The sequence below is a fragment of the Poecile atricapillus genome, chromosome 11 (genome assembly GCF_030490865.1).
Source record: "Poecile atricapillus isolate bPoeAtr1 chromosome 11, bPoeAtr1.hap1, whole genome shotgun sequence".
Lineage (NCBI taxonomy): Eukaryota > Metazoa > Chordata > Aves > Passeriformes > Paridae > Poecile > Poecile atricapillus.
The window spans coordinates 19,802,312-19,828,501 of record NC_081259.1 but is presented as its reverse complement, the minus strand read 5'-3'; the positions used below and the strand labels follow the sequence as shown (position 1 = coordinate 19,828,501).

General features: G+C 57.0%; 4 protein-coding genes across 8 annotated transcripts in view; 2 read left to right on the top strand and 2 right to left on the bottom strand.

Annotated features, from left to right (window-relative positions):
• Window positions 1–2,505, top strand: part of CSNK1G1 (casein kinase 1 gamma 1) — a 93,997-nt gene extending 91,492 nt beyond the window's left edge. For both annotated transcript variants that reach the window (XM_058846441.1, XM_058846440.1), the window contains exon 14: window positions 2,263–2,505. In XM_058846441.1, coding sequence (XP_058702424.1) covers window positions 2,263–2,317 — 55 coding nt within the window. In that variant the 3' untranslated portion in view covers window positions 2,318–2,505. The remainder of the gene's footprint in view (window positions 1–2,262) is intronic.
• Window positions 2,506–7,063: 4,558 nt separating this feature from the next.
• On the top strand, window positions 7,064–9,052 carry PPIB (peptidylprolyl isomerase B). The gene is made up of 5 exons (XM_058846442.1): window positions 7,064–7,284; window positions 7,712–7,825; window positions 7,950–8,043; window positions 8,439–8,623; window positions 8,722–9,052. The coding sequence occupies exons 1-5, from the start codon at window positions 7,129–7,131 to the stop codon at window positions 8,842–8,844; spliced, it is 672 nt and encodes a 223-aa protein (XP_058702425.1). The 5' UTR covers window positions 7,064–7,128; the 3' UTR covers window positions 8,845–9,052.
• Window positions 9,053–9,223: 171 nt separating this feature from the next.
• On the bottom strand, window positions 9,224–13,561 carry SNX22 (sorting nexin 22). 4 transcript variants are annotated; one of them, XM_058846443.1, is made up of 7 exons: window positions 12,419–12,442; window positions 11,531–11,674; window positions 10,359–10,442; window positions 10,169–10,273; window positions 9,968–10,062; window positions 9,769–9,845; window positions 9,224–9,639 (listed from the first exon to the last, which is right to left on the bottom strand). In XM_058846443.1, the coding sequence occupies exons 1-7, from the start codon at window positions 12,434–12,436 to the stop codon at window positions 9,497–9,499; spliced, it is 666 nt and encodes a 221-aa protein (XP_058702426.1). In that variant the 5' UTR covers window positions 12,437–12,442; the 3' UTR covers window positions 9,224–9,496. The 4 variants fall into 4 exon arrangements, with proteins under 4 accessions (XP_058702426.1, XP_058702427.1, XP_058702428.1 ...); XM_058846444.1 differs by having other exon boundaries at window positions 9,769–9,842; XM_058846445.1 differs by lacking the exons at window positions 11,531–11,674; window positions 12,419–12,442 and adding an exon at window positions 13,094–13,561.
• Window positions 13,562–13,688: 127 nt separating this feature from the next.
• SNX1 (sorting nexin 1) lies at window positions 13,689–25,759 on the bottom strand. Its single transcript, XM_058846439.1, has 15 exons — window positions 25,570–25,759; window positions 22,405–22,507; window positions 21,451–21,584; window positions 20,869–20,935; window positions 19,772–19,815; window positions 18,736–18,877; window positions 18,198–18,276; window positions 17,871–17,946; window positions 17,059–17,172; window positions 16,863–16,956; window positions 15,731–15,936; window positions 15,005–15,148; window positions 14,589–14,669; window positions 14,216–14,287; window positions 13,689–14,088 (listed from the first exon to the last, which is right to left on the bottom strand). The coding sequence occupies exons 1-15, from the start codon at window positions 25,699–25,701 to the stop codon at window positions 14,038–14,040; spliced, it is 1,539 nt and encodes a 512-aa protein (XP_058702422.1). The 5' UTR covers window positions 25,702–25,759; the 3' UTR covers window positions 13,689–14,037.
• Window positions 25,760–26,190: the final 431 nt, after the last annotated feature.

The window sequence follows — 26,190 nt, the reverse complement described above, 5'->3', positions numbered from 1 at the left end:
TACCCAGTAAGTGAAGGACCAAGCAGACACTCAGATGAATTTGTAGGTTCCAGGGTGGGCTGATGGGGGGAAATTGCCACAGAGCAAAGAGACCAAGCTCATGTGTGGTGAGGAATGTCCTTGTTGGATGGGAGACTGACTCTGCCCTGCTCTCCATAGGCATCGCCTCCAGTACCTCTGGCATCTCTGGCTTCTCTGTATGTCGTAGTCTGGGGCTGTTCTCTTGGGCATCATCTGCATGCAGAGAGATCACGTTCTGTAATTGTCAGCCTGCCTTATTCTTTTATTTTGGTGTTTTGCCTCTGCCTGTCTGAACCCTTCCCAGGACTTCCTTTCCTGAACCCTTCCCTGGACCTCTGAATAAGAGCATAAAAAGACAGTCACAAGGAAAACCAACCAGAAGTCAGTCAGCTCCCCTTGTTCAGTGCCCAACAAGTAGAGTGCTGCTCAGCCCCTTCTTCCCTTACCCGCTGCATGCGACACCATCACTCATGCATCCTCCATCCTCTCCCCGTGACGTCCCCCTTACTCGCCATCGCACAAGCCATGAAGGAAGGTGGCTGATGTGGGAGAGCAGTACTGCAATAGGCTAAAGCAGGAGATGGAGGCAGATGGCCTGGGACAACAGAATGCCAGAGCAGTCCTGGGGTGGGGGTTCCAGCCTGGGACAGGGGTGCTGAGGTGGCAGACAAACACCTCAGGGTGGGTGGGCAGCAATGGAAGCGTCACTTCACCTGCACGGACAAGGGCTTTGCATTTCTCCTTTTTCTCCTTGTCCCACCGCCAAACTGGACCTGTTCAGGAGCCTAGAGACCAGTCATGGACATGAGTCCGTGCAGTGGGAGGGGTCTCTCCTCTTGGAGGGCTGTGGGAACTCTCCATGTCACAGGGAGAGTTGTTTGTTCTCCCAGGCAGTCGATCTGTGCTGGCAGGCTCAGCTCACGGCAGGTTGTGCTCACCCATCGCTTTTGCACTCCAGAGTGAGGCTCGTGCACCCCAGGGACAAGCACCTGGGTGAGAGTTCCTCCAGCTCTGAGAGGACAGGGGTGTAAAGCTGACATTCCATGAAGAAGCCAGTGAGAAATAGTTTGGAGAAGATGGTTTGGAATGTTTTTAGCCTACAACAGATGGCTGTAGGAAAAAACGGTCTTTGCATCCTCATGTTTGCCTGCCAGAGCTCAGGGAGCACTTGAACAGCACTCTCAGGCACATGGTTGGAATCTTGGGGCTGTCCTGTGCAGAGCCAGGAGTTGGACTCGATGATCCTCATGGGTCTCTTCCAACTCAGGATCTTCTAAGACTCAGTGGTCTACTCTGGTTGCTTATCCAGGCATCCCTTCCAGCAGCCTGAAAGAGCAGTCTTCCAGCATCACCCAGGCTTCTCTGGGGATAGCTGTCCCAGCAGATGGAGAAGGACATGTAGTTTGGGAGAACTCGCAGAGATGTGCAGAGCATTCCTGGCAATGGGTTCAGGGTAGAAAGATAGATACATGTTCAAACCCAAGGAATTCTGTAGGAAGCCAGGAGGAGTATAGGATCTGCCCCCAGCGTATCCCACAGGGAACCCACCGCTCCTCACAGTTCAGCTGCGTTGGGCGTTCCTCTCCCCACCTCAGCCTCCACTCTCCATCCTTCTTGCTTCCCCTAATCCTGTGCACCACCCTCCCATCGGATGGGGGAAGAAGCAGGGGTTCTGCATCCCGGCACTGAGTGATCGATCCAGGGCGGAAGCTCTGGTTATCGCGAAAGGTTCAGTGAAGAAACCTGGTCCCTGAGCCGAGGTCTCTTTGGAACTTGTTTTTTTTAGAGAACAGTGGTGAAAACCGTGTGCCTCATGGCTGGGAAAAGCAGCCAGAGCTCACAGTCCCAGTCCACTTCCTCTGGGGTGGGACAGAGGGAGTGGAGCACCTGGGTCCCTGTTTTACCACTTTTCCAGCTGGCTCCTTGTGTTCCAGCAGAGCCTGGGAGGGAGAAGCCCGGCTGGGAGGGAGAAGCCCGGCTGGGAGGGAGAAGCCTGGCCGGCACTCCGGGACCTGGCAGTGGGACACCCCAGCTGGCCGTGGCCGGTCTCCCAGTCCGGGCTGGTGGTGTCACCCACCCAGCAGCAGCTGCCCCCCGTCCCGGCAGCGTGCTGGGGCCCAGGCCGGGCGGGCAGAGATGCTGTTGCATGCGGGAGGGCGGGGACATCATGGGGACATTGCGGGGACGCGGCAGGCTGCCGGGCGCGGGGCTGACTCTCCCTCCTCATCCTTTGTGCCCCAGGTGCTGCTGCTTCTTTAAGAGGAAACGGAAGAAGACGGCTCAGCGTCACAAGTGACCGGTGCCTCCTGGGCCTTGCAGGAACCACCACGCCTGCAGCTCCTGCCCTGTCTCACTGGAAGGGACTTCTCTTTAGGAGGGAGGAGGAGGAGGCATAGGAGGAAGAGAGAAAAACGAAAAAAAAAAACAAAACAAAACAAAAAACAAAAACCCAAGTGACATTTTAAACCAAAAAGAGAAGAAAACGTTCCAAAACAAACCACTCTGGGGTGGATCTGCTGAATGGTCTCCCTCATTCACTCCAAGCCTGAAGCTCCTTTTGGGACCAGGACTGTGGCTGGCTCAGGTCTTGGTCACCCTGGGAGGGGGGCTGGCTGGCTGACCCTCCTTCCCATTGTTTACGGCAAAGGCATCGTTGACGCAAACCTGAGGACTGTGCTTAGTTCCTGCTCACTTTCCTCCCCTCCCTCCCCTGCACTCTGCCCCTCTGTCCTCCTCCCTCCTTAATTAAGTGGAGAAATTCCATAGGCTCGATTGGCTGTGGAGAGGGCAGGAGGATGTGGGGCAGGCAGGAGAGTTGCTAGGAGAAGGGCCTGACTGCTGCAGCAGGAAGAGACAGGTTCTCTCTGTGGCTCCTTGGGAACAGTTATACTGTAATGTGCAAGCTGTGAGAAATTTGCAATCTACTGTTCCAGTTAGGGGTTTTTTTCAGGCTCCCTTGACACCTCCCTCCTCTGACGGTAACAGAGCAGTGTGGATTGTTTTAAAGAAGCTGACGTCGTTGCACTTTTTATTATTTTTAGCATTTACAGATGCACATTGTATCTGTGGATCTCTGCGTGGCCACGCCAGCGCAGGCAGACACGCAGTGGGGAGGATGGTGGGGTGCACGGAAATGCCCTGGAGTGGGGATGTCCACAACCCTCGTGCCAGTCTGGGGCTCCTGACGCCCACCTTGGGCCGCGCGCTGAGGAAAGCATACTTGAATTTCCAATCACCCTTCCTAGCTGCCAGTGAATGTCCTTTCCATGGTTTCCTACACCGTGCCTGACCCAGCTGGCTGGGAGACGCGAGGCTGATGCCCAGCGTGGGCTGGAGGGAGCGGCATGGGCTTTGCCAAGCCGGAGAAATTTGTGCTGGTTTAAGAGGTAGATCGGGGCTGAGATACTGAGAAACAGCCATTTCCTGAAGCGTGGGCATTTCTCAGTGTGGGTAGCCAGGCAGCCTTCCCAAATCCCTCCTTGGGGTGGTTGGGAGCCTTCTGCAAGAAGATATTAGTGGGAACAAAGCATCCCCAGCAGGGGAGAGGATACTTCATGCCTTAACACTGATCCCATCTCCTGATGGTCAGGTAGGTTTGACTGGAATCGCCTTCACATCCTCTCTTGAGCATGGGGCAGGGGCAGGTTCGCCTGCACCATCCCACCCCCACAGCAGCCACAGTTCTCCTGCACCGCTTTGAGCCAAACCAGTAGCAAGGAAAGGGCTTGGAGTGCTTTGCACACCCAGAAAAACAGTGAAATCTTGCATCCAACTGCGGCATTTCCAAAACTGGAGGGGAGATGAGGCTGACAGGGGTTACTGGAGAAGTGGCAGGGCTGTGGGAGAACTCGAGCAGCTTTGGGAAGTAGGTTCATTTGACTTTGTCTTTCTGTGTGTGACACCAGATCAGGCTGGAATGGTTCACTTGTCATAAACTTGGGCCTGACTTACCCCAAAATCCCGGAGAGCATGAAGGGAGGAAAGGGAGAGACTAGGTCTCATTATCGTTTATTCGATTTAATGCTAATCTGTGTAGCGTGGCGTTCACACAGCAACATTGCCAGGAGGTTCAGTTTCCCTGGCTGGGTAGGAGCAGGCTTAGAGGGCAGGAGATCAGCCTGGGCAGCGAGCTCTGAGCTCTGGCCTTGCTCCTCGTGCATTCCTGAGTCAGGCAGACACTGGCGTGGTGCCAGAGTGGAAAAACCTCCCTCCTTGGGGAGGGATCCTGGCAGGGCATCTCTCCTCCATTCTCTGCTGTGTTCTTTCCATGCCCTGTCCCAGTGAGCTCCATGCAGAACCCTCAGCTCACACATGCACCTCCCTGCCCCTTGGCAAAGCACTTCCCTCCAGCCAGGTGTGAGCAGGGCAGGGAGGGCAGCACTCACCTCCCGCGGGCACATGCCAGGCGTGCCCTGTCCTCTCCTGCCACAACGGGGACACAGCCATGGGCACATTCCACCTTTCTGTTTCCAAACTCCTGCGCTGCCAGTGGCTCCCAGAAGCTGCGTCTCTGGCACAGGCATTCCTCTCTCTGCTGTAGGAAACCATGGTTTGGCGTCTTGGGAGGGGGGTCCAGGGGCACAGGCGCTCCCTGGGGAGCTGCCTGGCCTGCTGAGACAGAGCTGGGCCCTGAGACACTTCCTTTGCTGCCCTCCCAAGCCCCACTAAGTGCCTGTCACCAGAACTCGATTCCTTCTGCATCTCCTGCCGTGTTTGGTCATTCCTTGCTGCCTCCGCTCAAGGAGCAGCTTGTAGTTGCAGCATATGTAAGTGTTTGCAGGGTGAGGGAGGGCGGGGGGGAAAGGGGCCATCTCAACAGGTTTTGTTCCTAAATGTTTTTGGTTTCTTTTGTTTCGTTGTTTTTTTGGGGTTTGTTTTTTTGGTTTTTTTTTTTAAGTGAATGTATTTGATCGTTTAGAAACTTTCCTGACCTTGTTTTTAAGTGGGTTGGTTTGAAAACTGTTTCATGGTGACCCACTACAGCTTCTCTCCGGAGCTACGGTGTTCTTTTAGTCCTACAATGATGTGTTTGGAGGGGAGGACTGTCCCCCCACGGCATGCTGGTAATGCTCACTTGTACCAAGCCCTCTTGCACTATAATCGTACGTTGGACTCTTCAAAAAAAAAAACAAAAAAAAAAAAGGGCAAAGATGCGGAGCGGCTTTTTAACAAAAAAATTAAAAAAAAAAGAGAAAAGAAAAGCAAGCAGGTTGCCAGCAAGTCCTGTGCTTGAGGGAAGCGCTGTCCCCAGGGAGCTCGGAGGTGACAAGGAGACGCAGGCAGACTGAGCCAGCCATGCTGTGGTAGGATGTAGGGCATTAACCTGGGCAATCTCTCCCCACCGTGCCGGGAGCGGTCAGCAGCCAGGAGAGCCCAGGCACGGGGAGGGTTCTCGGGGGCTCCCGGCGCAGGTGCCTCTGACGCCGCTCTCGGCCCACCAACGTCGCGATGCAGTCTTCTGAGGTATCAAGTGAGATGATTTTTTTTTTTTTCAATAAAACATTGCACTGCTGCATTGTTCTCCATGAATAGAAGTATTTATTACCTTAGCCTGACCATGGCACTCGTGTTTTGTCTTCCTTTGGCTCTACTGGGTACTTTTGTCACCCTCTGCTTGCCTTGGAGGGGACCACGCACGGGTGGGACTTTGCAGGACCTTCTCAACACTTTGTGCTTTCCAGCCCTACAGAGCTCGGCCAAGGCGTGGTGGCACCGATTTCACTTCTCCCTGGGCCCACACATTCCCTCTTCAGCCATCCTGGAATGCCTTGTCCTAAGGCAGCTCTTCAGAAGGGACCACAGAGAGAGGGGTACTGGGACCTGCCCCCCTGGCAAGGCTGTGAAATAAAAAGGAGTAAGTTAAGATAAAAAGGATAAAAAGGAAGGAGTGAGAGGAGCTCTAATTCCTCTTAAATACCAGGAGAGGCCAGCTGGAAGCACATAGCATTGTCTGTGATGCTGCAGATGCCTGTGTTGAGCTTTGCACCATCCCCAAAGGTGTCACTGCCCATGGCAGGGGTTGGACTTAGAAAGGTCCCTTCGAATCCAAACCAGTCTGTGATTGTAAACCCTGGAGTTAATTGAACATGTAGGGAATTAGGTTTTCATCAGGTCTGGGTCAGTGTCAAAAGATGAATCTCAGAGGTGGATATGTGGGTTCCAAGGGTCAGAGAGGGAACCTTTAAGGTTCATCTCCTTGTCAGAGTGCCCAGACAAACTTTTGGGAACAGGAAATGAAAGCTCATGCTGAAAATGGTACATTTAAGGCTGGGGATTAGGGGAAGATGTCACACGAGAGATGGCAGACAGTGTGGAGCGGGTTCCAAGTGAGGGAACGTTTTGGTTCAGCTGCAGGTGGCTCTGAGCAGGTGCAGGGCCAGCTGCTCTCACAGGTGCTTTGGCTCTCGGTGGTGTCTCCTCACCCCGACACCGACCCGCAGCTCCCCGGGGACTCGGCTCGTCCTCCCGCCACGGCCACCGAGCGGCCACCGGCTCCTGGTGCTCCCTGTCCCCCTGCCCCAGGGGCTGCTGCTGCCGGGGACACACCGGGGACACACCGGGGACACACCGGGACACAGCGGGGACACACCGGGGACACACCGGGACACAGCGGGGACACAGCGGGACACAGTGGGACACACTGGGAAAACACCGGGACACACCGGGACACACCGGGGACACATCGGGACACAGCGGGGACACACCGGGACACACCGGGACACACCAGGGACACACCAGGACACACCGGGGACACACCGGGACACACCAGGGACACACCGGGACACACCGGGACACACCGGAACGAGAAGCCCGGCCCGGCTCAGCTCCCGCCCTCCGGCAGTGTCCATTGGCCAGTGGCACCCCAGATCCCGCCCCTTCCCCATCATTGACCAATCATCGCTGCGCTCCGCTCCTGATTGACAGCTCCGCGGTGGCCCAGCGAGGGGCAACGTGGCATACGGCCGCGCCCCGCCCGGCCGGAAGGCGCTGCCTTCCCCCCCCCCGTGGCCGCTGTTGGTCGCGCCCAGGCGGGCGGAGCGGGCGGGCGCCCTGTGCGGGCGGTACCAAGACGCGGTGCGGGCGGGGGTGAGCGGCGGGCGTGGCCGGATGCCGGCGGCGCGGCGGGCGCTGTGGCCGGGCTGCGAGCGGCGCAGGATGAAGGTGCTGGTGGCGGCGGCGGCGCTGGGCGCGGCCTTCCTGCTCCTCCTGCCCGCGACCTCCCGCGCCGACGAGCGCAAGAAGGGACCCAAGGTCACCGCCAAGGTCGGGGGGGGGATTGGGAAAGACTCCATGGGGGGAGCCCGCATGGGGTGGGGGAGAGCTGGGCAGGGGGGAGTGGGGCTGAGGGGCCCTGGATGGGCTGCAGGGGTCGGGGATTGAGGGGGCCCGGACGGGGAGCGTGGGTGAGGCCGGGAGAAAGGGAGGGGCCGGGGCAGCTGAACGAGGGGAGGAGGCCTGGGGACAGCTCTGGGGAAACTGAGGAGGAAGGGCCGGGCTGAAGGCCTGGGGTGGGTGGGGATCCAGCTGGGGTGAGTGATGAGGCTGCCAGGGGAGGGGGGCACCAGCCATCCTCAGCCAGTGCGCTTTTGGGCCTGGGTGGAGTTGGTGAGTTGGACTTTGGGGGCTGTATTGGCCCAACAAGGCAAGTCTGGCTCTCCTCCCCCAACCTTCCTCCACCACCCTCACCAAGGTGTTCTTCGACCTGCGGATCGGTGAGGAGGATGTGGGCCGTGTCGTCATTGGATTGTTTGGCAAGACAGTGCCCAAGACGGTGGAGAACTTCATGGCCTTGGCCACTGGAGAGGTGAGGGGGCCGTGGCACCCTGGGCCTCACCTGGACCCTCCTCAGGTCCTACTTGGTGCCCTGGGGCCATGGAGGTCTGGTCTGTGCCTTTGCCTCACTCCATGTTCTCCTTCCACACCTCCAGAAAGGATTTGGCTTCAAGGGCAGCAAGTTCCACCGTGTGATCAAGGACTTCATGATCCAGGGAGGAGACTTCACCCGCGGCGATGGCACTGGAGGTAACTTGGCAGATCCAAGCCACTGTCCTGGAGTGAGACAGCAGCTGCAATTCCAGCCACTGCAGGGCTGTCCCTGGGACCAGCACAGAGCTGGAGCTTGGTGCAAACAAAGATAGGCCTCAAAGCTGAGCTCACAAAGACAGGACCTCGGAGAAGAACTGAGTGCTGGGGTAACTGGGGTGCTGGAAGCCTCCTGCTCTGGTCCCTTGGCATGGCACCCCTGCCATGGCACCCCTGCCCAGCTCCTGGGGTGTTTCCCGCAGCAGCCCATGTCTCTTGTATCCCTGTGACATCAGTGCTGGTCCCTGCTCTGGAACTGCTCATTCCCCCACCACCATCACCCCACCCTGACACATTCCACAAGATCACTGCAGCCTTTTTGTCCCCACCTTTAGGAAAAAGCATCTACGGGGACCGTTTCCCTGACGAGAACTTCAAACTGAAGCATTACGGGCCGGGCTGGGTGAGCATGGCCAACGCCGGCAAGGACACCAACGGCTCCCAGTTCTTCATCACCACCGTGAAGACGCCGTGGCTGGACGGGAAGCACGTGGTTTTTGGCAAAGTGCTGGAGGGCATGGTGAGAGACGGGAGAGGGACGGGCTCCGGGGAGAATGGGGGGGCTTGGCCAAGCTGGCTCTGCCTGTGTGTCACACTCTCACACTGTGCTCCACCCAGGATGTGGTGCGGAAGGTGGAGAGCACAAAGACTGACAGCCGGGACAAGCCCCTCAAGGACGTCACCATCGTTGAGTGTGGCACCATCGAGGTGGAGAAGCCGTTTGCCATCGCCAAAGAGTGACGGGACCAGGCCCTGCCAGGCTGTGAGGGGCTGTGGGACCGAGGCTGCCGCGCTTCCCCTGCCCTGGGGCCACCGGGTCCTGCTGTGTCCCAGTGCCCGGCCCCTCTCCCTGCTGCCTCCCAGCCAGTGGGACGGGCCACAGGCTGCTCTTCCATCACTTTTGTAAGAAGCACATGCACCAATAAATGTGACCAATGTGTTTTTTAAAGAGCTGTCTCTCCTGCCTTCAGAGGGGTGCAGATCGCTCTGCATCCCTCACACAGATGCACCCCTCAACCTTCCAGCCCCCCTTCCACATCCTACTTCCACATCTTATCCAGCTGGGAGCAGTGCCACAGTTGGCCCTGAGTTTGCTTTGCAGAATTTCACAGCACAGCACTTTGCCAGTCAGTCAAATCCAGATTTATTGCACCAAAGCCTGGATGCAGAGAGGTTTTCCAGCACCATTCAGCATCCAAAGGCTTGTACTGCAAGCCCAAAACAATGGGGGGAAGGCAAAGCTCCTGCTCTGCCAGCAAAGGCACTGTGCATGGTGGTGGGAGAGCAGTTCCCAACATCCCTTTGGCTTCTCCCCCATCCTCTTGAGTTCTCCCACCATTTCCCTGCCCCAGCCCAGCAGGGAGGAGTGAGTTTCACCGCAAGGATTCTTTCCTCACCACTGCATCCCTGGGTGCTGGGTGGGTGTCTGGGAACTCATCATTCCAGAGGCTCGGGGTGCTGCCTGCCCAGGGACACAGCTCAGGGGGAGGTAGAGGCCCTGCAGGACCCCACTGAGGACGGTGTTGGGGAGCAGGTCTGCAAGGAAATGGGGGTGCTGTCATATCTTGTTCCCTCCTGGGCACCATTAAAGGAGAGGCACCTCTGTAGGGCCCAGAAGAGCCTTTTGGAGGTTTTGGAGACCTGCTCCATGGCCCTGCTCCTTACCGGTGCCGTGTGGCCGCACGTAGGGATCTGAGCAGAAGCCGACAACGGGGCGCTGCGAGGGCAGGAGCCTGGTGCTGCTGTGGAAGAGGGGACATCAACCCTCAGCCTGTCCCCACCATCCCCAACCCTGTGTACTCGGGGTACCTAACACAGGGCAGGGGGACAATAACCCTGGTGCTGGCAGAACTCATCTACTCACGGGGGGCTGCTGGCCTTGGGGTTCTGCTGGCACCGCCGCACCTTCAGGAAGTCCAAGACGTCCTGGGGCAGCTCCTCGTTGTGGTACAGCACACCCTGCAATGCTCCAGGGGGGTCAGCACCACAAAAACCTGTCCCAAACCCACCACCATGTGCTCCTCAACCCTGGAAACCCACCCTGAACCTGCCGTACACTCCTCACCTGCAGGTAGAGCTCCAGGCCCTGCCGGCGCTGCTCCAGCACTTTGGGCATCCAGTTGGGGACATGGCGTGGGGGGAAGTCGGGGACCTTGCAGGTCTTCTTGATCTGAGGAAGAGTGCAGGGCCATCAGGGCAGGCCCCAGAGGATGAGGCCAGGGATGGCCCCTCCCTGCAGAGCTGGGGGCTCTTACCCGCTTGTGCAGTGCCTGGAACTCACTGTAGCGTTTGGTCACCGTGTGCCGCCGACCATTGCACAGCACCTCCACACGGAACACCTGCGGTGGGGACAGACACCGTGTCCTCCTCATCGGGCCCAGCCTCACCATCCTCCTTCTCACTGTCTTCATCACCCTTACCATCCTTACCTTACCTAGTCATCTTCACCATCCTCATCCTCACCAGCCCCAGCCTCACCATCTTCATCATCCCCACCACACTCATCAGCCCCACAGAGGCAGCAGGAGCCACTAACTCACAAACCAGGGGAGGGCACTTGGGACACTCCACCCCCATTTCTCTGGGGCAGGCAGAGACCCCCACGGCCAATGGGGGCACCATGGGAGCAGGAAGGATCCCCAAAAGCAGAGGGGACACAATTCTTCCAAGGGGAACACAGCAAGGTTCATCCCAGCCCCCACCAAACCCTGCCACAGTTGGGATCCTGGGGCTGGCAGGGACCCCCAGCACCTTGGGGTGTGCAGGGACAGCAGGAAGGGACACATGGGGACCTCAAACCAATGGGACAGAGGGAGACAATCCATCTTTCCCCAAGGCAGGTGAGGCTTTGGGATACACATGGATCTCCACCCTCCTGGGCAAGGCACGAAAAGCCCTTCCTTCCCCACATGGCCAGAGGAAACCCCCAGACCAAAGGTGCCCCCACCCCACTCCCCAGGGCTGGTGGGGATCCCCCAGGCCAGGGACAGCCCCTGCATTCAAGGTTGGGCCCCTGAGGACAGACAGGCACCTCCATCCACGGTGCCACAGGAGACCCCTCCAAGGCCAAGGTAGAAGAGCAGAGGAGCCACCTCAGAAAGGAACCCTGTGGGGACCTCTGCCCAGCACCCCCTGGGCCAGGGACCCATTCTCTCCCTTCAAGGGCTTTGTGTCCCCCTTCCCAGACAGGGAGCTACGAGGACAGCTGGGGACCTCTCCTCCTCAGGGCAGGTGGTCCCATCTGCCCCTCTCTCCCCTCCTCTTTGCCTGGATAGCCGGGATCCCTGCAAGGAGGTGAGGGCTGTGGGAACCCCCCCAAGCACTTGGAGGATGTGCAGACACCCTGGTGGGCACATTAAGACTCTCACAACCTTCACCATCCAGGGCAAGCAGGCACCCCCATGCCCAGAGACAGACAGGGACCCACCAACACCCTGGGGCCAGGTGTTGCCATTCCAGGTGTAAAGAGTGCTCTGGCAGGGAATCCTCGGGGACACTTGGATCCTGCACTCCTGGGGGAAGGGATATGTCTATCCCTATCCTGGGTGCACAGGGACATGACAAGGATCCCCTGGGAACAGAGGAGAGACCCTCACTAATGATGCGCCTTCCCCACCCCTTCCAGGGGTGGATGGTCACTGTCTGTCCCTCCCTCTCACCCCAGCTGGGATCCTCTGGCTGTAGGCAGGGACAGCCACTCCTGGGCATGTGGGGACAGTGGGGGTAGGGAGGAAACTTGGGGACATCCCACCCCCAGGGCAGATGGGGGTACCCAGGGATAGACAGAGACCCTGTAACCCTCTAGGGTCAGAGGGATTCCCAGGGCAGAGGAACATCCCCAATACCAAGGACAGTGGGTGACCCCTGGACTCCTCTTGGGACAAACAGGGCTCCAGTTACACTCAGTCCCTAACGCACACGGGGGTACCTTCCCGGACAGGGGGGGATCCCCAGAGCAGGACCCCAGGGCAGGCAGGAAGAGCCTCCAACCCCTGGGGCAAGAGGAAGCAGCCCTGGGATGTGGGAAGCCCTGGGGACAAGGCGCCAGGGGCACCCCCGGGGCAAGAGGGAACCGACACACTCTCGCTGTCAAGGGCAGAAGGTGCCCCCGGCAGAGACCCCTGGGGACCTCCCAGCGATACTTGAGGACCTCCAACCCTTGAGGCTGGGACACTTCAGGATCCCCAGTCCCAGAGCAGGTAGGGCATCCAGGGGAAGGAAGGGAACTCCCAACCACGGGGACTAACAGGGACCTCCCCCACTTTCAAAGGTAGAGGGTCTGTGCTCCCTCCGGCTGGGCAGGCCAAAATCTCACCTTGCCCATGTCCCACATCCCCTCCTTCAAGGGCAATGGGTCCCCACAGGCAGCGACAGCTGTGGGTTCCCCCGCCTGGAAGCCCTGGCTCAGGACCCGCCTGTGTCTGTCAGGGACCCTCCCAGGGGTGTTCGGGGTCCTCCAAGCCCGGGCCACCCCCAGCCCGGGGGCAGAAGGCAGGAGTCGGGGACGAGCAGGACACGGGGGCGGTGGGACAGGCCCCGGGTTAGGGTGGAAGCGCCGCCGGGCAGGGAGAGAACCCTGGGGAAGCGTAGAAAGCTCCGAGCCCCGCAAGCAGCGGGGATGGGGACAGGCAGGATCCCGCACACCCCGGAGCCTTCCAAAGGCAGAGGGTCCGTGACTGGCACCGGCAGAGACTCCCTAGGGACAGGCAGCCACCTCCACTCCCAGGGCACCTGGAAGACCCCTGGGGCAGAGGGAGACAAATCCCCCCGGGAGCAAAGGGTGACTCCCCCGTGGGGACCTGGGGACCTCCATCCTAGGGCAACTGGGACTCCCCAGACCAGGGACACCTCCCCCCGCCAGGGACCCGCACTCCCGGGGGCCGCTCGGGGACAACCGGCGACCTCCAGCCCCCGGGGCAGGAGGAGACAGCCTCCTGCAGCCCTCCCCGCAGGCAGAGCCCCCCGAGCCCCGCACAGCCCCCAGGCTCACCGTGTGCGCCCGCTCGGGGCTGCGCGCAGCCGGCGGGGGCTCCGCGGCCGGGATGGACACGGCGATCATGGCCCGCAGGGACCGCCCCGGGCGGGGACAGCTCCGGACAGCCCGGACACCAGCCCCGGCACAGGGGGAGGGAGCCGCGGAGACGCCGCGGGGACCCGGGTTACAAGGATAAGGGGAAAGGAAAGAGGGAAGTCAGCCCGAGTTGCTTTTTCTTTTTTAACGCAGAAAGGGTATCGGTTTTGATAAAAAGCACACGCGAGGCTAGGGAGGGGGGAAAGGGGCAAAAGCAGCCCCGGGTAAGGGGTGGTAGGAGCACCACACCCTTCAGAGCTCCACCGTGGATTTCTAGGCAATTCCACAAAGTGGGATTGCTATAAAGCCCCACTGAGCTCAGATCCTAAAAACGGCTCCCGCTGGAAGAAAGGCAGAGAGCCAAAGCCTAATCGAGAGGGGGACAGGTGGCCAGAGCAGCATCCAAGGTCACCTCTGTCCAGCCACAACACGGGGGAGGCTCTGCTGCTTCCCTCACCCTCCACTGGATGCACCGTTACCCCTCCCCACTCCCACCCTCAACACCCAGAGCCTGTTTGCCCTGATAGAAGTTTTATTACAGAACTTTAATGGCACTGCAGGAGTAAGATAATTCATTAGAGCCTTAAAACCCAGCCTGAAAAATAGATATTTGCCAGATCTCATTAACACCCTGGCTGCAGGTCTGGTCTGGAAGCAGGAAACTAGTTTCTCTTCAGTAAGAAAATATATGTTGCTAAATGAAAAATATACAGTTAGAAGAGTTACTGGCTCACAAGCTGCTTGTCTGGGGGTGACACCTCTACCAGCTCCACCGTGTGGAACGAGGGGCCGCTCACGTGGAAAAGAGGAGGAGGTATAGTGTATATAAAAAAAAAGGCAAAATTCAGGTTTGCTCAGTCCAATTAAGAAATGGCCTTGGCTTCGGGCAGGAACGCTTCCCAGTACTTCACCAGCTGCAGGGAGGAGAGGGAGAGAGTCAGGAGCCTTCAGGATGGAGCTGCAGTGCAGGGGGGGTCATGCTTGAGAGATTCACAAGCTTGGCCTGAACTTGGACACAAAAACACATCAGGGACCACTCACCTGTTGCTGAGAGTTCAGTAACGTCTCAAGGTATTTCATGACGTGGTTTCTGAAGTCCTTAGATTTCTCTTTCTGCAAGAGATGGGCGTGAAGTTGGACCAACCACCAAAACCCTCCAGATTTTGGGAGGGGGAAGGAGAAACCACCAGGATTTTCCTGTTCCTCCTGGGGTGCCATGAGGAGACCAGCACACCAGCCCCAGAGGCTCTTTGCCCACCCAGCTTCACTTTAATGGGGTCCCTGTGGGGAAGCCCCTCTTATCCAAAAGCTCTCAGCGACACCCCAGCTTGTACATTATGGGATTTAGGGATGCTGCTGTGCCAGGAGGAGGAGCAGGAGCCCAGGTCAGCCCCAAGGGCTGCCCTAAACGTACCTCAAACCGTATCACTTCCTTGCGGATGACGGCAGAAATCCGCTCAAAGTCCCTTTCGTACTGTGTCACCCGGGACTCCCACTGCGGAGACAGGAAGTGCTGTTTGGGGGCAGGAGAAGGAACTCCTGCCCCCCTCTCCATGGGGGTTTGGAGCCACGACAGGACACGTGAGAGGTGTTGCTGGAGCAGAGGTTGGTCTTTCCAGCCCTTGTCACCACCTCAGCACTGAGGTCACGGGAAGCAGGACCACCAGCAGCCCCTCCTGCAGCCTCACCCAAGGCTAGCTTGGCCACAGACACTTGTCCCTCCCAGTCAGGAGATCCCCGGGCCAGAAGGTTCCTTCCCCAGCCCAGAAGGTCCCCCACTGGAACATGGAGGGCAGGAACAGAGCAGAGGCCCCATGCTCCATTCCCTACCTCCGAGATCTCATCCTTGGCCTGCTGCAGCTTGTCGGGTTTGTTTGCCCACAGCAGCCTGGCCTCCATCTCCCTCTTCTTCTGGAGCATGGTCTGGGCGTCCTGCCACCGCTGCCAGGTCTTCATGCGCTGGTCAAAGGCTCCCTGGAGGGAAGGAGGGGCAGAGGGTTCCTGACAAGGGGACACTGGAGGTCCTGGACCAAAGCTGAGCCAGAACACAGACTGGGTCCTGCTCTGAAGCATCCAGAGCTCCCATGTGGACCAAGGATACGGTGTTCTGGCCTCTGTGGCAGGATGTGTTTGGGGCAGGAAGGGATCAGCCTGCTGGACTTGCTACTACAGATGGGCTGTGTGAACTTAATGCCCAAGCTCAGGAGCATCAGGACTCAGGCTCTGCCACAGCAGGCACTTGGCAGGTCAGTTTTCACCATGGTAACCAAGGTTACCAGCTCACAGCTTCAGCCTTCACCTCTGGAAGGGCTGGGGTAACCCACAAGCCATGAACTTGCTCCACATCCCCTCTGGGAACAGTAGCACAGCCAGGCCTCACCTACAGCCATTTTCCAACCTAGCCAGTGCACACCTGGACAACCAGCAAGTTTTCCCTCTGCCTGAAGTGGGATGCCTTGCATGCCCTCAGCTATGTCCTGTGCTTGAGTTTGGAAGATCTCCTGGCACTCCTGAGCCTAAGACAGGTATGAGGAGCAGGAGCAAAGGAGTTCTTACCCTTACGACCGAGAGCAGGCGGATGTAGTCCCCTAGGAGCTCAGCCAGGAGGAAGAAGTCATTGTTAGCCTGTTCATGGTGCAGCTGCTCAATCTTCTCCTCCACCTCAGCCAGCTGGGACAAGGCCCGGGACAGGGCTGTGTTGTCCTCCGAGCTCCCCAGCATGGCCAGACTCTTGGCAAACTGGGCCGTGTTCAATGCCAGCTCTGGGGAATGGGATGAGGGTCAGGAGACAGGCCTGGCTGCACCAGGAGCTCCCCAGCAGAAGGTTCACCCCTTGGAGCTGACTTTCCATAGCTCCAGGAGATAGCAGCTGGAAGAGCCAGCACTGGCTCAGCCAGAGTCAGCAGCCCCCAGCCATGAGAAGGGAAGCAGCCGAGCAGGAGGACAGCCACAGCTTCACAGGAGTCAGAACATGCAGAGGAAGGAAAACATCCCCACTCCCAGAGAATGTCTCAGAAGGAATAAGGTCAGCTCTGCTCAGGTTTGCTACAGCAGCTTTCAGTCCCATGAGGATGGATGGAGGGAAGTGGAGTTGATCAGCCTGGAGAAGGCTCCAGGGAAACCTCAGTGCCCCTGCCAGTGCCTCCAAGAGAGCTGGAGAGGGACTTGGGACAAGGGCCTGGACGAAGGGACAGGAATGGGAAATGGCTTCCCACTGCCAGAGGGCAGGGATAGACAGGATATCGGGAGGGAATTCTTCCCTGTGAGGGTGGGCAGGCCCTGGCACAGGGTGCCCAGAACAGCTGTGGCTGCACCTGGATCCCTGGAAGTGTCCAAGGCCAGGTTGGACAGGGCTTGGAACAACCTGGGACAGTGGAAGGTGTCCCTGCTCATGGCAGGGGTGGAACAAGATGAACTTCGAGGTCCCTTTAGTCCCCAAGCCATCCTGGGATTCTGTGATCCCACAGGACGCAGGTTCCTTTTCACATTACCACCCCAAGCTTTTGGAGCTGGACAGAAGAACTGGAGTGACCATTTTACATCTGTCTCCCAGGAAGAAGAGACAAAATCCTCTATAGCAGTGTCCCATGTCCTTGGAAGTGTCCCTGGGACAGCTGGTGACCCCCCAGGCACGGGGCAGGGTGTGACTGTCCCAGCCCCGGTGCCAGCGCGGCGCTGATCCGGTCACCTTTCCGGTGGTTCACCAGTGTCTCCACCACCGCGTGCAGCTTCCGCAGCCGCTGGTCCTCACACTCCACCTCCTGCAGCTTCTCCTCGAACCACTGCAGGGGTAAAGCCAGAGCTGATTCCCACAGCTGGAGCTGGGAAGAGCCTTTGGCTCCGGAGCGAGGACAGGGACAGACCAGAGGTGCCCCGACACTTACGAGGTCCGATTCATTCATCTTGATGGTCATTTTACTGACAGCATCTGTGGCCTTGTTGAACATCTTCATGATTCCTGCTCCACTCAAGGTCTGGGTTCCTACTGCTCTTGGGAGCTGGAAAGGAAGGGAAAAGCTTGCTTTGCCATTGGAGATGGAGCCAGGCTGGGAGGGCTGGGGGTGTTCACCTGGAGAAGAAAAGGCTCTGGGGCAATCTCAGAGCCTCACCAAGTGCCTAAAGGGCCTCCAGGAGAGCTGGAGAGGGACAGGGGACAAGGGCCTGGAGTGCCAGGACAAGGGGAAATGGGTTTCCACTGCCAGAGAGCAGGGACAGATGAGATATTGGGAAGGAATTCTTAGCTTTGAGGGTGATGAGACTCTGGCACAGGTTGCCTAGAGAAGCTGTGGCTCCCCCATCCCTGGAAGTGTCCAAGGCCAGCAGATGAGGCTTGGAACAACCTGGGATAGCAGAAGGTGCTCCTGCCCAGGGCAGGGGGTGGAATGAGATGGGCTTTTTAAAGTCCCTTCCAGCCCAAGCCATTCCATGATTCTGTTTTGCCCATGAGGTAACTGCTGAGTAATCTCTCCCTGCCCTTACTTCAACCCACAAGCCTTTTGTTTATTTTCTCCCTCATGTCCAGCTGAGGGGATGGTTCAGCAGCTTTGGTGGGCACCTGGTATCAACACCAGTTCCCACTCTAACTCCCACAGGGTTCTGCCACTTCCTGCTGAGCTCTGTGGGATCCTGCCTCATTAACTGCTCAAGTACCGCTTCCTTCAGCACTTCCAAGGATACCTTACTCCACACCACTGACCTCCTCCTTCTCCAAGAACTCCCTGACATCTGGGTCCTGCAGCATGGTTGGATGGCTGACCACTCTCCGTAGGTACCTGTGGGAGGAATGACTCCAGGAGTTACTCTGGCTGTAGAAAATCTGGCTCTGAGCCATCACAGCAACAGAGCTTGGTATTTACTCCAGTATAGCAGCTGGGGAGCTGGAAATCAAGCCAACAACTGCTCTAATTCACCCACCAGTTCTCCTGTCTCCCTGGAGAATTTGGTGATGCCACAGTTAAGACCAGACCTGCCAGACCTCTCTGAGGTCCCTCACGCAGTTCAGGGACAGCTGATGGGGTCATACCTCTCCAGAGCAGCCCGACGTTTTTCTAGGAACTCGGCAGAGGAGGAATCTTCTTTCCCAACTTTCACTTTGGTCATGCCTAGCACAGAAGGAAGATGTGATTAATGAGCTGCTCTAAACTCTACACACAAGGTAAAGTGGTTTATTACAGACTACCAGGGTGACAGTGGAGGAGAGGAATCTCACATCAGGAATTAGACTTTGGAGATCTGAAATCTGCTCATATCCAAGGAAGGAGGAATGACATGCAGGAAAGAGGCAAAGCAATAGGCTGGACTCAAGTGAACAGCAATTCAGTGGCACCACAGAGGTTTTACTCTTCACCAAGCAGGTGGGGAGGCATCTGTGAACTCCATCAAGGATTTAAGTCCAGAGCTCCAAGTATGGAGATCCAAGTATGGTGCCACAGACTCCAGATTATTTTCCCCGTCAGCTCTGAGACTGCTGCAGGCCTGTCCTCAGGCACAGAGCTCACCATCAGAAGGGCTCACGAGAGCTGTGCAGGACCAGCACTGGTGCTGAGCAGCTCCTCACTCACCTATGAGGCTCTTCTCAGGCGGCGGAGGGACAATGAACCCATTCTGGGCGTGTTTCTCCGACAGCTTCTCATAGAGCCCCAGGAAGTCACTGAACCTCCTTTTGACTGAGAACTGCTTGCTCCTGAACATCGGCATGCTGGTCTGGGGAAGAGAAGACACTGGGGTCACACTCCCCCAGGAAAGCCTGGCCCTGCCAGCTCTGCCTGCTGGCACCTCTGGGATGAAGATGTGAGCACAGCAAGTTTTGGCCCAGGTCTTCCAGAGCTTCCCTCACAGCTGCGTTCTCCTTGGAGGCAGCAGCAGCATTCATGGCATTAAATAACAAGCAGCTGTTCCTGCAGCCATGGGCTGCTTAGTAAACCCACAGCCTAATCCCATCATCCCTTCTCCACACAGGAACAGGGACACACCCCTCAGGTCACCTAAAGACTACAGGGACCACCAGTGCTTTGGACTGAGTTTGCAGAGCAGAATTAAGAATAACAAGTCCTCCAGTTGTTTCTTCAGACCACAGGTTGCCTGTAGCTCAGCAGACATGGTACAGCTGGAGCAACTTTCCAGAGCCCAGAGCAGGACTCCAAAGCACTCCAGCAGCTGCATTTCTCATGGAAACTGAGGGGAATGGCTCCTGATGTGACTGAACTACAGCAGCAGCAGCTCTGCAGAGTGCTGAGCTCAGGTCAGCTCAATCTGATGCTGCTGTTGGCACAGAACCTTCAGCAGCAGCCCTGGGCTCAGGGACTCTCCCAATGTTTGTCATTCCTGCTGCTGCCTCCGATGCTGAGCATCCCTATCAGCCAAGGCTGCAAAGAGGTAACTGGCTGTGAAAATAAAGCCAGCGGCCTTTCAAATAGATTCCAACCCCATTCTTCAGATAGGCTCATCCTTTGTGGATTATAACTCCTGAACACAGAACAAGGCATTCAGGCCTCCTGTTTATTTAGGTCACTGCTGGCTTGGCTAAGGACATACAGTCCAGCTGCCTTGAAGCATGGGAAAACAATGGAAAATGAGACACAGAGGGGTTAGACATACCTGTGTTGACACTTTGTAGGCTACGTAGGCATTCATGCCATCCCCTGTGGAAAATAGAAACGAGGTGTTGGGATGACAACATCAGCACTTCCCACTATTCCCTGAACACAAAGCACAAGGCTCCTGTCATTTTCCTGCCTCGGTGATCCTGATTTTGAGTCTGATGGAGCCCCTGATCTTCCTGCAAAACCAGAGGCAGCATCCTGCTCTGTGGCCCTGGACTCCTGCCCAGCAGCCACTTCCCAACCTGCTTATCCCTCCCCACACTTCCTACGGGAGCCAGCACTGACAATTGGGCGCTTGTTGTGCCAGCAGCGTCTGGGCTGGCTCCACACATCTGCTCAGACCCCAACAATTCGGAGGCTGTGGGGCACATGAAACAGTCTATTCACAGCATGCAAGTCAGGCTGGATGGGGCTGGATCCTGGAACACCACAGGCAATTTGCTTCAGCTCACACAGAAATCCTCTTTCACCTGGCAGTTCATCCGAAGGGCACCCTCCGAGCTCCAGTGCTACTCTTAAGATACATCTGATTTACACCTCCCAGCTCCAGAGATAACAAGCCACAGTGGGAACAAGCTGCCACTTGTGAGGCTGCTCTGCTGGCTGGGATCAGATGTCACCTTGGGTTTTCTGCACCACAGGAACTTCCACATGGCTGATCATGACACTCTGACCCCCTTTCAATAGGCAGAAGCCCTCCTGCTTCTTGTTTTGAAGCCAGAGTTGGTTCCCAGGCAAGCCCAAGTTCCAGGGAATGTGCCACAGCATGGAATAATGCACTCAGTTTCAGGTTAAGGGAATTTTGCTTACTCTGTGCCAACTCCACAGAGGGCAGTGCTGCCTGGAGGTCATGCCAAGCTGGTCACCACAGTGCCAGGCACCAAGAATCCCAAAAACCTGGCTCTAGGCTTTCTAGAAACTGACTCTGCCTTGCTTGTTCTCACCTTGGTGCAGCATCATTTCTTTAAGGTGTCAGAGGAAGCCTTGGAGACGTCATTCAAGGATCAGGTTTGTGCTTAGAGACCCCAGAGGCCAGAGCTGCAGGGCCAAGCCTGGTTCCCCAACCTTTCACCAAGCAGGACAGGAACTCACCAACTTTCTCCGGGTCGCTCACTCCCACAGTCAGGTCAAATTTGTCCTCCTGCTCCTCTTCCTCCAGCTGTTTGGAGAAAGCACAGGGGGACAGCAAGTCAAAACAGGAAAACAGGCTTCAACCCACCCCAAACCATTACAGTGAGCTTGTTCCCCTGCCAGGGCACCTCAAGCACCTCAGTCTGGCCAGGATCACTCTGTAAAGCCTTCCAGCTCCTCATCATGTCCAGGCAAGGATCCCAAACTGGGTTTGTCATTCCTACCCCACTATCTGCCCAGACTGATGCACAAACTGCTCAGCCTCAAGAAGAAATTGCAGAGCTCGGAGTCACAGCTTGGACCCTCAGGACCAGATCCACCACTATCATAACTCTGGAAGCATTCTGGATCTCCACAGGAGCAGGAATGCCACAGGCTGACCTGAGCCCCACTCCAGTGGTATCAGTCTCAGGCTAATGGCCCAAGATACAAATCAGGGCATTCAATAAGGCAATTACATGTTAATTACATCATTTAAGATTCATGTTTACAGAGCACACAGAGAGGTTCCTGCCAAAGACAGTTTGGAAGAGCAATTCTCACTTCCTCATAGCTCTTTGAAAGGTTTCTAGAAGAGCTTGCTGCTGTGTCTAATGAGGGCACAGGATTGGATGCTTTGGCCACCTCCTTCTTCTGATTGTTCTGAGTGTTGTCAAGGGACAGCTCCACAGTGGCATCTGTCAAAAGAAGTTTGTAAGGGTCAGCCTCTCCCTTGGGGTTTCTGGAAAGGCAATTGCAGTATTTTCTGATTCATTTGATCTAGGAAGTAACAGTAATCTTAATTAGCAAAGAAATCCATAGGGAGGATACCTGTAAGCACTGGGAAGAGCAAAATAAAGCATTGTCGCTGCAGTAAGAACATCTGATCAATCCTGCTGGAGAACATTATGTTAATCCAATGAACTTCTTATTCCAGAAGGAGCCAGGCATCACCTCTCACTGATCACCTCCCTGCTGCGTGCTAGAGGAGCTGCACCCTGGAGCAGCTAAAGCCAAGGCAGATTTTCACCTGTCACATGGGAAGAAGGCTCCTTCCCAGGTCACTTCTCCACCTGGAGGATGTAAAAACCTTCATCTCCAGCCAGAATTGACTGGGCTGGGGAATGTCTGTCCCTCCTCATTTTCCCCTGCTGAGGGGAGTTGTGTTTCCTGTTCCTTGGGAACAGTCAGGTCTCTACTAAAGATACATTTTGCACTGGCTCGGAGTCAGGAGAAGGCAGAGAAGGAAAATCCATCAACTCTGAGGAGACACTCACCACCTCACGGCTTCAGGTAACAAAAGCAACCCTCATTTTAATCCTCTTCAGCTCCCAAACAGTTAGTCCAGATTATCCTAGAGACCTGATGGAGGGTGCCCCAACCTTCCCAAACACAACACCAGAACAAGTGGACTGAAACATGTTTGTGGTAAGGACTTCTGATCTGCTTTTGCTTATGGATATTTAGGACTATCACTCCAGGCCTGGACTGAGAGAGGCTCAGCACACACAGACTCACCTGCAAATAGGTCCTGATCATCCTGCTCCACATGAACCCCGTTCTCTTTGGAAGAGCTGCTCACAGGGAGAGGAGATTCTGCTTTCAGGGCTGGGGAGTTGCTCTGTGAGAAGATTAAAAGGTCAAAGACAGGTCATTTACACTGAGGGATGGAGGAACAAACATGTTACCTTCCTTGTCCACCACCCTGTGGCCTTCCACTCACCCTTCAGTATGATCCTTTCTGCCACCTCTAAGGACAAGTGTTACACTAAACTCCAGAACCCGTTTCCACCCAAAAAGGACCATCCTGGCTGCTAGGAGCAGGCTTGGGGACAAGGGGACAGCCCACCCAAGAGCTTTTATGCCAACCAGTCCACCCCACCAGAAGACAGAGCTGCTCCAGCATTTCTGTTAGAGATGCCTGCATGGCAAATCCTCCCTCACTTTTCAGGCAGGCAGATATCCCAAGGAAGAAGGGGATGGCAAGTGCTATTCTGTAGGTCCCAGCAGAGAACAGAACAGGCCTTTGATGGGCAGTAAATGGAGCTCTATTAGAGACTCCAAACCAGCAGCTCCTTGGCACTCTCTGCAGCAAGGAAGCACCATCGGGTCACATTGCTCCTGAAGGAGTAAAGCTGTGCTGGGGCAGCTTTCCTTGGAGGTAGGCTCATTTCTTCAGGTGGTAAAAACAAAACAGCCATCAAAATACTTGATGGCAAGAGCTTCTGTATTTTAGGATGTTTTCCTAAAGCTGCTCCCAGCTTGGATCACAGTAGTTAAAGGCACAAGCTACATTTGTTAGTGATGGAGAGCAGGGAGCAGAGACCCCCATGCCAAACATCCCCCCAGACCCCTTCAGACTAGTGTCCAAGCTAACGAGAGGACTGGTACCAGTGGTGACCTATGAGGACAGGAGTCACACAGCTGCTCTTCTCCCCCAGGAGATCTTCAGGTTCATAAAGAACCCCACTGCGCATGGATAAAGTGGTTTTCTACCACAATTGCTTCCCAGTTTGCCTTAAATTTAGTTCCTCAGGCATGAAGACACCACGCCCTGTTCCTACTTCTCCATCTTGTGCTACAGAGGAGGCATTGTTAGATCAGCCCATGGCATGACACCAGCCATCTCTGGGGCCAGATTCAGCACCCCACAACATCACATGTGAGGGTAGAGGTCCCCCCAGCACCAGCCTGACGCTCACCACAGGGAAACAGAACTTGTTTGGGAAGAGCTGATTCTTGGGGGCATCCCTAGAAAGGGCAGTGGTCACACAGGGATCAAACCTCTGTCAACAGACAGATGAGGTCCAGCTCTGGTTCTACTCAGGTCTGACCCAAATGCTTCCTTGCATTCCTTCCTGATGCCCAGGTGCTGCTGAGCCACCTGAATGCCAGCAGCCAGGCAGATCTGCCTCCCCTGCTTCCCACAAAGTGTTTTCCTAATGTTCAAGGGCAGACACAAGCAAAGCCAGCAGGTCACAAGAACAGGCACATTATTAGTTATGACAGCGGCTTCCACAACAAAACCAAACACCTGATAAGCTGCTGTGGCTCACCAGCCTCCCCTTCCAGCAGAGGGATGTGTGATTCCCATGAAATCCCATGGCACTCAGTGCTCACCCCTCTTGGTGGGCCACAAACCACCAAGCCACCTCCTGCATCCTCCAGTTCTTCAGTAAAGAAAGGTCCTGAGAAGTTCCAGACCATCTCCATGACCTGGTGCCTGCCATAGGTACCAGCACCTTCGTCTTGCAAAGCCCATGGCTGAACTTTCCCAGATTTCCAAACATACAACCCAGCTGCTGTTTTGCCCAGAGTAGTCTGAGGTTCACCCTCACAAGGTCACAATCTATCCACATTCCCCCAAATTTACCCTTTTCCCTGCTGCAAAGGGGAAACACAAGCACAATGCACTGGCAGGAGCTGCACCAGAAGCAGGGCAGAGACAGCTCCGGCTTTGTGTCAGTGGCAGGAGAAGCTTGGCCAAGCCATTCCCAGCAGGTTCACTTGGTCACGGCCACAATCTCCTGCTCAAGGCCTCCCTGGGCTAGAAAGCTGCAGAATGTTCCTAGAGAACTTCCTGCCACAGACACCAACTCCTCCTGCACTGCCAGCTGGATCAGGCAGGCTGGAAAAAGTCTGGATGAGGTGGGGAGAAGCTCCCAGAGCTCACGGAATCAAACCCCACAGCATTCCAGCCTCCAGGCTGCTGGAAGAGCTTCTGTGGCCCCCCCAGCTGAGATCCCCACCCCATGACGATGATGTTCATCCCAAGGACCAGAGGCCAGTGGTGGGCCAGGGAAATTCAGCTGAATGGGATCCAGCTTGGGAAAGCACCAGTCAGTGTTTTAACTCTGCTCCTACCTGCTGGTCACTGCCTGGAGCAAACCTGGGACAATGCCAACAGCCTTCAGCAAGCTGAGCTTCCTGCACAGGAGACTGTCTGGAAACAAGGCACGGCACTGACACCCTTCACACCTCCTCCTTCAGCATGGAGTTGTGCAGCAGCACCTGGTTTGCTGAACAAGTACCACCAACCCCTCCAAGACCCTCCTGCAGCCCAGCAGGAGCCCAGCCCTAGTGAGCAGGAGACACTGGATGCCTCCTGTCACCACACCACCCTCAATCTCAAACTGAAGGTACCATGGCAGCCACACCAACACCCTCTGGAAGCTGTGGGGACCAGAGCTGATGATGCTGGCAGAAGGCAGATGAGGCTTCTCCCCCCAGTGAAGCCTCACAAGCTACACTGCAAGGAGACTGAGCTGTGGCTGCTGCTGGAGGACGGTCCTGAGAGACCTTGAAGCCCATCTCGATCCACCACCTTCCACCAGAGCAGGCTGCTCCAAGCTCCATCCAACCCGGCTCTAGACAGTAGTTCTGCACGAACAGAGAGGCCACAACCCCGGGGAAACGGGGAGCAGCCGAGCACAAGCCTCTCCTCAAGCCCACGGCCACGGGAGCCACGCTGTGACCCCCGCCCGGCCCGCGGCTCCCTCTCCGCAGTTCCCCCCGAAGGGACAGGAGACCAGAGGCATCGCCGCCCCTCCCTTTATTCTGGTGGATTTGTGGGTGTTTCGCACTATTTTCACCAAGCCCGGAAGATGCTCCGGGCAACCCCTCGCACACGGGCCCGGCCCCGCAGCGTCCCCGGGGCGGCGCACCGCCCGCGGCCGCACTCACGCTGCCGGTGAAGATGTCCTCGCCCTCCGAGTCGCTGTCGGGGGCCCCCAGCCCGCGGTGCTCGGGGAAGGGCGGCGGGCGGCGCTCGGCCGGGGAGGGCGAGCGGGATCCGTGGCCACCGCCCGACGCCATCGCCGCCGCTTCCTCCCGCGCCCGCCCCGCCGGAAGCGCCCGCCACGCCTTAATCCGAGGGGCGTGGCCTCGGCTGCGGACGGGCTTTGGATTGGGCAGCGACCCTGCCCGCCCCGCCCCTGCCGGCAGCGACAGCCAATGAGCGCCGCCTCTGGCAGGCGCCGCGTCGTCACCATGGAAACGGGGGTGTCGGCCGTACCATTGTGGCGGCGGAAAGAGGGGCGTGTCTCCTCCACCCGGAGGCAGTGGGGCAGCCCAGGCCGCCGTGTCCCCTCAGCGCCCCGGCTGAGGTGGCCGCGGTCCCGCGGCAGCGAGCCCGTGTCCTCTCCACAGCCCGGGGAGTGCTCCCGTATCGCCCAGAATACTCCGGTTGAGCCCCTTCCCCCCCTCCCAAAAAAAAACACCCCAGGATGAACCCCGTACACCCTGAAAACATCCCAGGCTGAGCCACATAACCTAGAGATGTCCCGCCATGAACCCCGTCCCACC